This window comes from Erithacus rubecula (genome assembly GCF_903797595.1).
Source record: "Erithacus rubecula genome assembly, chromosome: 2".
In the NCBI taxonomy this organism is placed as follows: Eukaryota; Metazoa; Chordata; class Aves; order Passeriformes; family Muscicapidae; genus Erithacus; species Erithacus rubecula.
This window is the reverse complement of record NC_136685.1, coordinates 93634176-93649686: the sequence shown is the minus strand read 5'-3', so window position 1 is coordinate 93649686 and position 15511 is coordinate 93634176. Positions and strand designations below refer to the sequence as shown.

At 49.3% G+C, this 15511-nt stretch overlaps 1 protein-coding gene across 1 annotated transcript in view; it reads left to right on the top strand.

The window, feature by feature from the left end:
• Positions 1 to 1418: 1418 nt before the first annotated feature.
• Positions 1419 to 15511, top strand: part of ITPKB (inositol-trisphosphate 3-kinase B) — a 65523-nt gene continuing 51430 nt past the window's right edge. The window contains exons 1-2 of the mRNA XM_079298374.1: positions 1419 to 1744; positions 3062 to 4115. Coding sequence (XP_079154500.1) covers positions 3225 to 4115 — 891 coding nt within the window. The 5' untranslated portion in view covers positions 1419 to 1744; positions 3062 to 3224. The remainder of the gene's footprint in view (positions 1745 to 3061; positions 4116 to 15511) is intronic.

The following is a 15511-nucleotide window of genomic DNA, read 5'->3' as shown; positions in this document are numbered from 1 at the left end:
CTTTTTTTAAAATGTTCCTACTTTTTGACATGTGTATGCAGACACGAGGGAACCTGAGCAACAGATGACCAGAATCTGCAGATATTTGCACACAGGGGTAAGCTTATGCCATGAATAGTGCCATTATACTGAGCAGGGTCACTTTTCTCAGAGAGATTGATCTCATACTTTATGTCACGAAGACTAGTTCCCAACTAAGCACAGACTGTGAGGAAATGAATTGGAGTGGAAAGAGTCTATAAATTTCTTTTCCTGCACTGAATTCAAAATAGCGTTTAGCTTACTGGAAAAACAAACATAAGCTCATTTTGGGTGTCTCTGTCTGCCTGCCTGTGGGATTGGCAGTGCACACCTTCTGCCAATTCAGAGACCTCTCTGCCCCCGTTTATGCTCTAGAGGTTATGTCTTAATTACAGAAAAGCTGATCTGCTGTGACATCAATTTCCCTCTCTAGGGGAAATTCCTAGCTGTGAAATCCTAGCACAGGCAAATTGCTGTTCTTTTTGTTGTTGTTGTTCTTTTTTTCTTTTTTTCTTTTGGCCAGTCCAGACCAATCCAAAAACTGCCATCTGGGTTTGACCTTGACTACTGCTTTGACAGTGAATCGGAGAGCCTGCTCTCCTAAAGTGCTGACGTACAGACAACTATTTCCAATGAGTTATCTTGATACAGAACTCAGGCTGTATCACAGCCAAGAGCCTGCTTCTCCTGCCAAGCAGGACCCAAGCCTGGGGGCTGCAGGAGCTGAGAAAGTGCTGTGTCCCTCATCGAATCACAAACGATGGACAGTGTCCTGAACGAGTTAGCTGCAGAGCAACATCACAGCAAGTCAAAGTGCCAGCGACCCTCTAGAGAAAAGTGGGGGGCATCCTACCTCCCTTGGGATGTGCTCACCCAAAGCCACGCAATCTTGGGCTCGTGTGAATGACCAGCACGCTGAGAAGAAGCAGGACCGAGCCGTGGTGCCCGGGGAAGGGGATGCCGGGGGAAAAGGCTGGTTTGGTGGGTGAGTGGGGAGTGGGTGGCCTTTAGCCCGGCGCTGCTGGCGCTGCCGGCAGCGCCCTTTGCCGTGCCCGCTGTGCCGCGGGGAGCCCGGGAGCGACCGGCAGAGGCCGGGATGCGGAGGCCAGCCGGGGATGCCCCCCGGGCGGGCGGTGCCGGGCTGACCGGGGGCTCTGCCGGGCCCTGCAGGTGGAAAATGCCTCGTGTGCCTCGAACCCACAGCCCAGCCACCAAACCACGGCGACCGTGGCGCGCTTTTTTGTTTGGTTTTTTTGGGGGGTTTGGTTTTTTTTTTTCTTAGTTAACAATGGAAACTTTTTTTTTTTCAGTATTTCCCTCCAGCCTGAGCCGAGCGAGAAGAGAAAAAAAAAAAAACTTGTTCCGCTGAGTTCAACCCCAGACAGGCTCACAACTTCCTTCCTGCTCTCCTACCCCCTCCCTCCGCTCTCCTCCTCCTCCTCCTCCTCGCCGCTCCTCTCCCTCTCCTTCTCCTCCTCCTCCTGCTGCTCTTTCCGCCTTTGCAGCCGCACCGGGAGCGGCGGAGCTGCGCGGAGCCGCCCGGAGCGCGGAGGGGCAGAGCCCGGCGCGGCCGGCCCGCCCCGGGGCGAGGAGCGGCGCTCGGAGCGGCGCAGGGAGCGGGAGTCCCGGCAGCCCCGAGCGATGGTTTCGGCAGCGCCCCGCGTCCGCCGGCGGGCGCTGCCGGGCGGCGCGCACTGAGGGCGGGCGCGGACCCCGACCCCAGGTAAGCGGCGGCCCGGGGGCGGTGCGGGGCCAGCCGGGCCCCGCGGGGAGGAAGGGGCGAGCTGGGGGCGGGCAGAGAGCAGGGTGCTGCCCCGGGGCCGAGCGGGCTGTCCCACACCCAAAGTCTGGCCGAGCACCTTGTGCTGATGTTCGCTTTCGTACCCGAGCCGGAGTGCTGGTAGCGGTGCTGTGCCGGGGATTCCTGCAAAGAGTGGCTGCCTGGGCTCTGTTGAGCCTCGCACTGCCTCCAGGCTGTGCCTGGAGCGATGGGAAGCCTTTTGGTCGCACCGTCAGTTGGGAATGCGCTTAGACTTGCGGGCATTTACCTGCCGGGAGCCTCTCAGGGATACCGCTGATAGCATCACACACGAGCGCTTCTAGAGGCATGTACACCCACAGCCAGAGTTAGCGCACTGTGTGTAAACAAGTTTGTGCTGTCATGTGGGCAGAGTGTTTGTGCAGATCTCAGGGCTTCCCATGCCCCGGTACGGGATGGGGACTGCTGCTCCAGTGCCCATGGAGCAAACAGAAGATGGAAGGCACACTGAAGTGCACAGAGAGCCGGCTATGGAAGCAGAACCTCTCTCAGTGCATACACGGTCACACACTCGCCCGAACAAACAGCACTGCACATCTCTGCCTGTGGGGTCCGGGCTGTGACTTGGAGGCAGTTGCAGTGTTCAGTGTCCCGGGCAGCAGATGTGCAAAGGGGAGGCACATTTAACCAGGGCATTCATGAAGATGTGCAAAGCCCTGTTGTTGCACATGGTCTGTTAGGGGACTAACTTGAGACGTGGACCTGTATCATACAAAACTGTGCAAGCAGGGAGTCTTCCGTGTGTCATACAACAGAAGTCTATTCCTGACACTTGGTCTTGCTATGGGTGTCAGACTCGAGTGTGACAATGTAAGTAGTTTGGAATTCTTTATGTTCCTTTAGAAAATGTTAGGCTTTGGGGCAAGCACTTGAAAGCTGCCAGCTTTCAGTTCACACTAGTTGACCGTAATTCTCTTATTCTGTTATGGGAATGGCTGCTGGCTGTGTGTCCTCTCAGTCACTGCTGCAGCTGTGTCGACAGGCAACCTGGAGAAGGGGCAGGGGAGGCAGGGAAGAGGAAAACAGCCCCAAACCTGACTTCCCCTTCACTCAGATCCTTCTGATGGCCAGTCTGGCCCGCGTCCCCAGGGGTGCCACACTGGGGAGGCATGCAGGTGGGAGGGGCACACAGGAAGGGAAGAGTCTGGCACGCTGTGTGCCCAGCTGGATGGCGAGCTAAGGGAGAGCGCAGAACTACTCTCACTGCTTCTCTCTCCCCAGCTCTCCCGTTTTATGGAGCTGCGGGCTAGGGCCAGCCCAGCTCCCCTTTTTCCTGGTGGCGATGCTGCTGATCTCGTCGTGGAGAGACCCCGGGCAGCCCCGCAGAGCCTGAGCGCCGAGGCGGCAGTGGCGACGGCCCCCCTGTGCTCCCCGGCTGACTACTATGGCCGTGTACTGCTATGCGCTCAATAGCTTGGTGATGATGAATAGCAACAGCGAGGTGACAAGCGGCGGGAGCAAGACGCCGCCTCCTCCCGGACAAGTGCTGCCCAAGGGTCCGGAGACGCCTGGCAGCTGCCGCTCGCTGCCTGCCTTCAGCCCGGCCCCGGTGCCGCCCCGCTCCCCGCGCTGCGGCCCCGCGTTCCTCTTCCCAGCGCCCGAGGAGCCCCCAAGGCAGCCGGGCAGCCGGGGCGAGGAGGGACAGCCCGCACCGCCGCCCATGGCACGGCAGCTCCAGCGGGAGCTGCACAACGTGCAGGTGAACCAGAAAGTGGGGCTCTTCGAGGCGCACATCCAGGCGCACAGCTCTGCCGCCCAGCCGCCCCGCAGCCCCCGGCTGGCCCGGGCCTGTCCGGCCAGCCCCACGGCACCGGGGCCGGGACTTGGGGCTGCGCCCCGGCCGCCAGCCCGCAGGGAGAGCGAGGCCCCCGATGCTGGAGGGGTGCAGGTGTGTCCGAGCCCCGCAGAGCCCTCCAGGAGGCCGGTGGCGGTGGTGGAGCTGGCAGAGAGCAGCAGCCCCCTGAAGCAGTCAGGACCTGCTCCACGGCAAGAGGAGGTGGTGGTGGCCCGCACAGGACTGAAGGGCCAGCACCCGGCCATCGGTGGGAGCATCCCTGCCGTCATTGTCACAGACCTGGGGGGCCCGGAGGAGGAGGCAGGCGCCGTGCCTCCTGGCAGCATGCCCGTCCGGAAGCTCTCCTCATCCTCAGCGTCTTCCACCGGCTTCTCCTCGTCCTGGGAGGAGTCTGAGGAGGACATCTCCAGTGACCCCGAGCGCACCCTGGACCAGACCCCTGCCTTCCTGCAGACCCTGGACCAGCAGAAGCCCCGAGTGGTGAGTCTGGCAGCAGCCCTGGGGAGGTGGGGTGAAGGGTGGCAGCGTCCCCACTGCAGCAGGAGGGCAGAGGTCTGGTGCAGCAGAGTTCTGCTGAGAAACTTTACACTTGCTCAGAGGTGCTTGTTTTCCCTCACATGAAAACCTGGAAGACTTGGAAGACAGACTTAGAAGAGGGGTTCCTCTTAGAAGAGGGGTTGGAAAATCCTTGCATGGGAGACTAGTGGTACCTGTTTCATTGTGCACATTCCTTGCAGAGTTCCCTTGGTGCTGCAAAGCTGCCTGCAAGCATGCTTAAAATACATCCATGGACTGCAGCCTTCTGCTGACATGTGGTTATGAGCTTCAGTTTTTCTGCAGCACTGCTTCCCTGGGTGCTGGAGGTTTCCCATGGTTTACATGAGCCTGAGGGAGAATTTATTTCCACCCTGGAGTTGAAGCTGTGTGGGCCAACTGTCTGTTCAGGTTTACAGTGATGCCCATCACCACAATGTCTCTGTGTCTTTCACACAGAAGCAAAATGCTCTGGAATTTCTGGTAATTCCCCTTTTAGAAAAAACTTGCTTGTGGGCTATCTTATATTTTAGGTAAGCATATTTTTATTAGGTATTTATATTAAGTTCATTTGTTTCAGGATCTTTGTTGTGGAGCTGGTTGTGAGGCTTTAGGCGAGAGAAATCATCAGTGTTGTGTTACCCTTAGAGAAGAAAGGTCTCCTCAGAGAGGAGAGCTCTGAGGCTTTCTCCAAAGGCATGAGACAGTCATGGGATTTGTTGTGTCACTAGGGAAGATCATTGCATGTCTGAGTGCATCACACAGAGCTTGCTTTGCTCTGAGCTGTCACACCAGTTTCCAGAGGGCTTTGAACCACTTTGACCCAGTGCAGGGCACCCATCACGAGGTTCTCCAGCCTGCATATGGTCTCTGCTTTCAACCAGCTCTGAGACATTACATTGATTTGAGGCCAGCACTGGAGCCTCTCACTGACAAACCTTGAAATGTGCAGGACAATCCAGTGGCTCCTTAGTTTATAGAGTTTAATAAAAGCCCATCGACTTTCATTTGTGTGTTTCACTGTGTTAACTTCCGGTAGATACATGGCAGTGAAACTCCTGCTAAGGTCAATGACACAAGGAAAACTAGTGCAGGGAAACATCCAAGTGAAGGTATCTAACTTGGAAGAACTAGGACTGTGGTTTGTAAAATACTCAGCAGCCTGAAATAAGTATCTTTTCTTTTGTACACCTTTTGCCCTCTTCCAAGAATCCAGGCTTGGTTCTGCCCAGGATGGAGCAGCAGCTGAGTAAAAGCAGTTAATGAAGTTATAAGTCTGTAGTTCATCATGTTTGTAGACAGTTTTGTGCTTTGGGGCTCTCAAGCTGATGAATCAGCTTGTTCCCTTTGGGAGCTGCTACAATCCCTCTGCTGATTAAATTCTGCTGGTTTTATATGCATGAGCTGTAGTAATCTCTGCTTCATTCTCTCTGCTAATGACTGTTCCTAGTGCCAGATCCCACTGATTTGCTGCCGAAAACAGTTCATTGATGGGCAAAAGTATGCCTGATGCTCCTGTGGAAAGCTTCCTGGAGCCTCAGGCTGACTGCAAAACCTCCTGTGGCCTCCAATGAGCTCAGCCAGGCCGGTGGCTCAACAGTGAGCATTGTATTTTAGCAATACAAATCAGCAAGGCTCATTTGTGTTGCTAAAAGGTCTGGATGAGAGTGAGCTCAGATCAGGTCTAAGATCAGAGTAACTGCTGGGCTCCATGGGACTACTCAGGCTAAACCAGAGGAAGATCTGGTCCAAAATGTGTCAAGCAGCCTGAGGAGGTGCACTTGATTCTGTGTTTCAGTGCTGGAGTCTCAGCAGGAGCAGCAAGGCTAATTTACAATGATACTTTCCACTGGGCTCCACAGGTCCCATGCAGGGCTGATCACTAACTTTGGCAGGTTATAGTCAACTCCTCAGCAGGATTGTGTGCAAGTGCCCAGTAATTCAAAATTGATTTCATATAAATAACACCCAGCTTTGTGTTCTGGTTGGCAATATCTTGTAAATCCATAATGACAGCAGAAGACAGCTACTGAAGCAGTGTCGGGTTGCACACTCATTTGTTTTCATGAGCTCACTATTTCCTTTCAACAACGCACACGGTCTGGAAATGAGTTGTGTAATAAGGGAGAGTGTGTGAGAAGCTCTCTCCACAACTTGTGCTTTTAGTCAAATCCTGGGAAACCTCGGCTGAGGGAAACCAGCAAGGTGCCTCTGGGTGCCTGTGGGTTGAGTAGATAAATGCAGGGCAGGCAGAGAGCCCTGCCTGTTTGCCCTGGGTGCTGCTGGCACAGGGGAGGCTGTTGCACCTGGAGGAGAGGTAATGACCAGTGGCAGGAAAGCAGCTCCTGCTGCAGATACACTCTGTGCTGCACATCTCATATAGCATGTTTACAGATTTGATAAACAGCAGGCCTGCTCCTGTCCTTCCTTTTTGGAGGCTGGCTGGCTTAGCAAATCTGTTAGGGATGTCCGGCTGTCTGTTGTAGTTCCTCCTGACATCCCGGGGAAACAGGCAGATCCCTCTGGCCCCACAGACTCGTCCTCCATTTGTACTGCAGGTAGGAAACTTTGTTTGTGTTCAGGCCTGAAAATTGGCCAGTAAGAAAATGATGTTGCCAAGTAAAAGGGAGGGAGGTATTGTGGCCACAGTTTTGGACTCCGTGACCTGGAGCAGCTCCATGACTGAAATGGGCTCTGCCTCTGTTTGTTGAAGCAGTTTGCTCGGTGCTTTCCCTGTGCCTGGAGTGCCCTGGTGCTCAGTGGGCTGCACAGCATTGGGGAACAGTGACCCTGCCCTGGTGGTTGCAGACTTGTGAAGCTCAGTGACAGTAAGAGCAATGTGACGTTTTGCTGTTTAATTGCAAATCTACTTAAGGTCTGAGTAAACTTCCACGTAAGGGCTTTTGCAGCTGTGGCTTTCCCCAGGCAGTGGGCTGCTGCTGGAGAAACCCCACGCTTGTTTATTGATGCTTGCAGGGTTTCAGACACACTCGAGCGACTGCACTTCTTGGGCTGCGTAGGAGGAATGGGCTGTCCAGGCAGTGTGTTGGGATGGAGACGCTGTGGTTTGGAAATGCCGCAGGGGAGCACTCTGTGCACACCCCCTGTGACCAACACGGGCAGGCTGGGGAGGGAATTGATGCCTCTGCTCAGCAACCACCTGAGGCAGGAGGATGCAGTGACTGTTGGAAGGCATCTGCTTCCATTGCTGTCTTAAGCTGTCCTGGTTTGAAGGACAGGTGTCTGCCAATAAAGGCAGAAGCCTCTCTTTGAAATGGAGACTGTAAAGCCCCCTCTTCCAAATTATTATTATAATTTTGAAATTAGGAAGCTCTCAGGCAAAGATATGGGAATTAGGAATAACAGTTCTTTACTAGGAAAATTAAAATAGAAATACAGTATTACAAAGAACAACCCAACCCTGACAGAGTCAGAATACAGCCTGACACCCTGTCAGTCAGTCAGGGTGTTGGTAGCAGTCCCATTAAATGGTGGCTGCATCCTCCTGCAGTGGCAGATGTGGTTCAGCTGGAGCAGTGCTCCTGTAGAAGGTGCAGTTTTTCTCTGAAGGTCCAGAGATGATGTGGAAAGGTCCAGTGTTCCTCTGGAATCCACGGGAAAGAAGGTATCTTGCTGTCCAAAATCTCATTTTTTATCTAGGTAGGAAAGGCTTGGCTCCTCCCCTGGCTGGAGCATCTCCCAGTGGGATGATGTAATTTTATCAGTCACACAGTGGGACTGAATGGCCCATTAACAGCAGATGATATCTTCCTGGAGGGAGGATGGGTTGTGGAAAAGATAAAGATGATTGCTTCACTTTGTCTTAAAGATGGCCCATTAACAGATAGTATGTGCCATGGAGATAAGGAAATCACTATCCCACCCGGCTTCAACAGTTGGTGATAGAATACACATTTCTGGCCACATCAACCCAACACACATGCTGAGGGAGAGAATTTCTGATGACACAGGTTGGGTGTGTAGGGAAGTGAGAAGGTGCTCCTTTGTCCCAGTTGAGTGGCACAGGTAGCCTGAAATGGCAGCCCAGTCTCCTGAGGAGATTTCAACCCTAAAATAAGATACAATCTAGCTGTGATTCCCACTGGTTTCTTAATTGGAAAAATAGCAGTGTATGAATTTTGTCATTCCAGGGGCTATGTTGGCTCTTCCCAAGGGAGAGCTGATAACCAGGATGTACTCAGCTGCAGGAGACTTGTCCCACTCTTGGAAACTGGCTGTGCCGATGTCCTGGGGTGACTTTAAGCAAAAGATATTCCAAAGCTGATCATTAATGAGTTCTTGTTATTGATCTAAATTCCCTAGTTTGTCAACTTCTGCACAACTGGAGACAAAACAACAGGCTAGTGGGGGTAAAGGCAGAAATTGTGCAAGCAAGCACATACTATAGAAAAAATGACATGTCAGGAGGGAGAAGAACTCCTTCCTGGCAAAACAGTGTGAGACACTGCAGTGTTCCTCTTCCTGGCTTTCCCACAGCTGCTGTGGAAACACAAGGATGTACAGCAGAATAGTAATCAAGGGACTTAGTACACTGTGGGACTTCTGCTCCTTTCAGCAAGCTGAGTAGATTTCTCAGAATGAGAGACTTCCATTAACCTGTGCAAAATGGCAAGAACTTTTGGAAAAAGCTAACAGCAGTGCTGATGACAGGCATTCTTTTAATTGATTTATTTGTTTGACTCACAATGGCTGTTAATGCAGTCCTGGAAGGAGCCAAGTTTAGATAGGGCTAGTGTCAGCCAAGGGCCTCTGGGACTTTTGCTTATTTCTCTTTGAGATGTTCCAAGGCATAAGATGACAACAGGAGTCCTCATTTGTTCCTATAAAAATCAATCAAATGAACTATGCTTTCATTCCCTTTCCAAGCTGTCACTGTGATCAGGAAGTCTCCGTGTAACAGAAGCCATGACCACATGGCTACAGTGATGCATGCAAGCCCTGTGAATATATAGCTTGATGCCAACTGTGTTTATGTATTTTACTCCTTACTCCCACTGTGTTTGTCTTAATAGCTCCTCAGTTTATGAGCTTGTGAGTGGTTATCTCTGATTTAGTATCAATATAATGTCTGGTGTATTAGGGCTCTGCTGGCTTACTCAGAAGAGCAACTGTTCTTTTAGTAATGCACAGCATTGAAAGGGAGGATGATTAGCACACCTGGGAAACTGCCAAAGGATGGAGTCTCCCTGATGTGGGAAGACTGGGGGGAATGAGGTGGACACCTCTGTGCTTCCCCTTTCAGAACACCACACTCAGCAGACCTGACAGCACTTCTGGGATGAGATGAGGACACCCTGGTGCTCAGCAGACTGGGCAGAGCATCAGGCTCTTTGTGGATGGAGGCTGTGCACTCCAGGGACTTCACAAAGCATCACTCCCTATTCCATAGCTAATCCTCTACCTACTCATGTGACCTTCTCAGGGAATAAGCAGCTTTTTTATGGGCTCCCACCCACGGAGGTGATGATGCTGCCATAGCCCAGTGAGAGACTTATGGTGCTACTTCAAGTCTGTTTTCATCATCACTTTTAAGCTCATTGGGAAGGGTTTCTTCTCTGCACACATTCTCCATGATTGTCAGGGCAGGAATTACATGGCACATAGCAGATCCTTCTCATAAAGGGATATACTTGCTACCACAGCTGCTGCCTCTTGCATGTTTTGTTTCTAAAAAAATTTCATGCTGAAAGCATCCATGAAAGTGGCAAAATACCACCCCCCCCCCATATTTCTGAGGTGCAGGAAGAAGAAACATTAGGCCTATCATCCTTAGGGTCCTCAGCTCAGGAAAGGGCCAGATTTCCACCTCTTCTGGTGGGAATTGCAGGATGTCAGGAGCTTTTCTGTTTGGATCCTTTGGATGGAAAACTGAATGTCTGCAGAGTGAATTTCATGGACCAGTGGAAACTTCAGAGTTTTGACTTCACCCTTTTAGAGGCTTGCAATGACAAAACCCAAACTGTAGTCAGCAGCTGTCTCATGTTTTCCATTTTATTTCTATAATGTGTTAGGACAGATTTACATGTGAAGAAAATATTGGTGCAGCACTGAGCTCTCACCTGCCGTGTGATGGCTAAAAGCCACTGCTGAGCTAATGTTTTCTTTACATGTAATTCTGTTCTAGCTCACTACAGAAATAATGGCATCTATGTATGACATTAAACGTTGCTTCAGCTAAGATTAGTCTTCTGTAATGGTTAGAGATTATTCTGTTTATACCAGTAGGTAAATTTGTGCAGTAAATTTGACCTGCTTTCTTCCAATGAAGTTCCAGCCAAGCTTTCTAAGAAAGATGTCTTAATATTTAACAGACAGTGAAAACTAAATGTTAACATTTTCAAATCACTAAGTAACTTTGCAGCCTAATCCCTTTTCTTAAATGTGAGTTTTTGGGGAATGCTGGCTTCCACACTTGCTGTGTCACTTGAAAGTGCCCTTTTCTGGCATTCATCTTGCTTAGCCTTGCTGGGTGTCTCCTCAGGCATCCTAAGGTTCTCCTAATGTAGCTTTTAAAATCTTTCTCTAATGGGATCTTGGCAACTAGCCCAAGAGTTTGTTTTAAGACAGAGGAATCTGTCTGTTCTATGAAATTTATTGGAATTTCATTTTTATCCCACACGTAAAAACCCAGGTCATGCATAGCCTGCACAATGGCTCCAAGTAGTTCAGGAAGCTGATTCAGTCTGAGGTCTACCAGCCCAAAAGCAAATGCCTGTGATCGGTTTTTAAATCAGTGTTTAGGCAGCAAAATTCAACTTGCTGTGTAACAGGATGATCATCCAGCAGTGCCTTTCAGTGCCTTGGGTTGGTGCTGGTACATTCAGAAGTCCGGGGTCTGACAGCTGCAAGTTTCAGTTTGGGTGCTTGCACTCAGAATTGGTGGAAGCCATTGGAAAATGTAGGCTGCAGCTCCTTCTTTCCCAGGCACAGTGGGAGTTCAGCCCAGAGCTGCTCACAGCTGTGTGCCTCTAGAGAACCTCATTGCTGTTGTCAGCCATAGGTTGTGTTTACAGAGTGGTTTCTGACCTTAATTTCTCAGAGACGGGTAATGCTGGAGTCAGGAGCTGCTGCAGGCTGTTAAGACTCATGTTAGACTCTTGCCTCTCTTATTTCAGTCTTTTCACACATTTCAGCCATGAAAAGAAAGAAGTGATTTTTCTTTTTTTTAATAGTAAATAAAGTTCTTTTCAATAATGACATGGGAAAAGGGACAGCCAGTAGAAGGAATTCAATTCTTCTTTCAGATATGAGATTTATTGCTGGTCAAAACACAAGGATTGCTTTTGGAAGGAGAACTAGGGGGTAAAACAGCAAGTGCTTAGCACTTACAACTACTGTAAGCAGTAACAGTGTATTATCTGATCAGTGCAACACAACAGGAACTTCATTAGCATTCTGCACTGTTGTGGTTTTGAGTAATAGTAAAGCATCCCTCGTCTCTGTGAACGATATAGATGTGCTCTGGACATGCCCACAGACATTTTAATTGGTTGGATTCAAAGGACAGAATCAGGTTGTCTCTTCATTCCTTGTTTCACAGACTTGATTTGCAGAGATGTTGGCACCTGGGATTGCTGTGGCATGGACCTCGCTGAATTCATGTGAGCTTTTCTCAGGGTTTCATCCTTGACTTTGAGTCTAGTACTTGGGATTTTGGACAATAGGGTTCCTGTACTATGCAAAGCAGAGAGAGGTCTCATGGGGCCTGCAGTTTTCACAGAGGCAAAACTCCCTTCAGCCAGAATGAGGACCATTGTATCAACATCAGGAGTAACCAGCACAATATTTTGGTAAAATGGCTATAGCAGGGAGATGACAAAACTTTTTCCTTCCACCCCATCAGCATTTGCAGGCTGTTTAGCAAGGACTAAGCAATGGCAGCACCTACCTTAGCATCAGCTCCTTCTCCTCCCCCTTCGCTTCCTGTCCCTTTGCCCTTGCTTGGGCAATTCATCTGCAGCAAGATAGAATCAAAGAACCCTCTTCCTTTGCTAACAATTCGCTCCTTTTGTTAGGGTCAGATAAAACGCTGATAAAAGCTGTTGTAGCTCCGCTGAAGCCAGCAGGAGCATGCTGCAGGTTTGGTCCTTGATCGTTTCCCCCGTGCTCGCTCCTGCAGGTATCCAGTTACATCTTGTGGTAAATCCAACCTGAGGCTGAATTAATGAACCAGAGATGCAGTCCCTCTGGGAGGGGTTGCCCCTTCACAGGTACAGTGCCTCAGAGCCTTTGGACACAGGAAAGGAAATATAAATGGAAAGTTCTGCAGGGTGACTTTCTGGAAACTGCATTTTAGGGTTGGGTGTTTTTCTCTTGTTTCTTGCTAAACTATCTCTGATCGCTGAGGCTTGTGAGAAGGGCAGGAGCCAAGGCTGGCCTTCAGCTCACCACTGAGCCTTGTTGCTTGCAGACCTGCATTTTGGGAAGGTGTAGGAATAGCTTTTATCCCATTGATCTAAATGCATTCAAAACACTTTCACTGAAGGGGTACTTAAGTACAAATGCAGGCGTACCCCTCAAAAGAGAGGAGACCAGGGCTCCAAGAAGAGGTGGGAGCAAGGGGAGCTGAGCAGGCTCCTTCTCACCATGTGGAACAGAGGAATTGCTCTGCTGGCAGCTGCAAGCTCCATTAGTTATCCAGGGGTATCCTCCCACTGCAGGCAAGGTACAGAGCAGCCAGTTGGAGAATTAGCAATGTGTCCAAATGTAATGTGGTTGCTATTATGGGTAATATATATTTAACACTCTGCAGGGACCATTTAAACCTGCATCTGCAGGAAGGGAAAGAAGTCAGGTTTGCTTTCTTGGCAGACTGCAGATCTGAGAGTCCAATCCGTAATCTCTCTTGGTATGTTTTATGTGGGTGGGTTTTGTTAAGTTACAGGCAAAGTTATTGCACCCCTAGGCTGCTCACATTAAATGTTTCTCCAATTTTAGCAACATTCTTTCCAGGCTCAGCTACATTTGTTTTTGTCTTCTCTATGGCAATTGATGAGCTCAGTCTGAAATGTATAACTCCACGGGATCTCCTGTTATATATTTCTTCCACAGCTGTAGCTGAATCGGGGCAGTGTAATCCAATGACTTGTTGTAATGCCTAATGCTTTCTTTAATACATTCCACATTAAAGGAGTCAGCAAAGTTTACATATCCAAAGTAATAAATTTAAACAATAATAATGGCAAATCCAAAACCATGATTATATCTTGAAAATGCTGGGGTTTTTTTTTCCTCCTATCTTTTCTGGTCTGGCTAAAGTCTGTTTTTAGGAACTGAACAGGACAGATAAAAGATGATGAGACAAACAACTTAATCCCTTAATAATGTCAACTGGAAAATCCAACAACAGATTGGCAAGAAACTGTAATAACAACTGCGAAGTGACCCTTACTGAGGACTAAAGAACTGGTTTAAGAGGCTGAACTTGGGATATAATTAGAGATGAGCCTGAATCAGTGCCCACAGGCTCAAATATTTCTTTGAATTCTGAAATTGAGCCAAATTCTTTTTTTTTTTTTTTTTTTTTTTTTTTTTTTTTTTTTTTTTTTTTTATCCATGCCTGTACAGTATCATTTTAGCTGCACTGAAGCCAGTTCAGCATCACCTCGTACTCCTACTGCCCTGGGTGCCTACACAAATGACCATGAATAGCCCCAGGGTGGCATTCCCACCTCTGGGTGCTGTTGCAGATGGAGTGTGGGATAACAGCAAGTGTGCACAGCCCGGGCAGGTGCATGTTATGGCAGCAGAGGAAGGGATGGGCAGTGCCTCCAAGTGGGAGAAAAAGAGATGGGCGTTTCTGCGTTGGCCTTTGAGTCCCAGCATCTCATTGTGCCCTTGCCAGGGGACTGGCACACAGCTGCATCCCTGGGCAGCAACTCTAAGTAGTCTTGGGCTGCCATTAATAGATTCACCTTGGAAACGAGGCATGTGGTCACAAGAGTAGGAGGCACTTGGAAATGTAATTGCCAGAGCAGCTTCAGAAAGAGGGCGTTAATTATTATCTCTCTCCTTGGAGCCATATTTACTTAGAGCTGACAGCCCTCCACCCTGGGGTTCGTGGGAGGAATGTCTTGCTGGGGTGGAGACCAGGGCTGCCACAAAGGAAACAAAGGAAAGAGATTTTAGAATCTTATCTCTGTGGCTTATCTCTATCCACCTGAATTACTGCTGTATTTTAAAAGAATATGTGAAAAAGGATTGTTTGAAAAAGCCTTGACAAGTGTACTCTCCCAGCTCCATTGTTTTAACCTTCTCCTAGGAATTTGTGTATAAAATGTTCTCAATTCAGTTTATCTCTGCTTGACAAATCCCATGTTTCCCTTCCGTGCTTGTAGCAGAATGGGAACTAACCTTGATCTTTTTGCAGAGCAAACAGAATCGCCGTGCTGGATGTCACATTGCCACCTTCACACACAAACAGTTCGTGTCACAGCTTTTGAGCAAGATGTACAATCACTGACAAAAAGAAATTGTGTAAAGTTCATACATCCGAGATAAGCTTTTAGAAAAGCAGCTCCAAACTGAACCAGACTCTCCCAGAGGAGGGAGCAACTCTTGATGTTGTCTCACTCTTGTGGAAGCCACCTTGCTCAGCAGGTTGAAACAAATGGTCTGAAACCAGGACTGTAGCTCAGCTCCTCCATTACCAGCCCCTCATCTCTCCTCAGGTCTCTGTTTTCTCATGTTACCTTGTGTTGCTGGAATGGCTTTTCTGAGCCAAGGAAAGTAGCAGAGGAGTCCAGGTGGTCACAAGTGGCCAAACATTGACCAGTTGCTGGGCTGGTAATGAGAAGGAAATGCAGAGGTAGCACGATGTCACTTAGTCTGTTATTGTCTTCCCTGTATTGTACATCCCAACCAACTCTGGTATTTGGTTTTTGAGCATTTGGGTGGCTCAGGTGCAGTTCCAGATTCCAGGTTTGTTCCTGTGGATGGGATCCCTTCCCAGAAGGGAGAAAGCTCAGAGGAGCCTGTTCAATAGGCTGATCTCATGCTTGAGCATACGCAGAAGTTGACCTTTCAGTGCTGAAATAAGAAGTGATGGGAATAGAATAAATCAGTCTCAAAAGAAAAGCCAAGGAGCTTAGAGATGCACCTCAGGAGAAGGAATCAAGGTAAGGAGGCTAAGAGCCACAGAAGGGCCAAATGACAGATTCAAAAAACAATCTTTCAGCAATGAGTTTGATGGATCTTTGCAGAGCAAAGGTTGTTGAGGTGAGAAATGGGAGTACGATGTGATGAACCCAGAAGGTGAATTTTAGTTGGGTGTGTAGGCTGGAAAGACTCTGTTAGAGATGCTATCCTGAAAAAATGTGCAA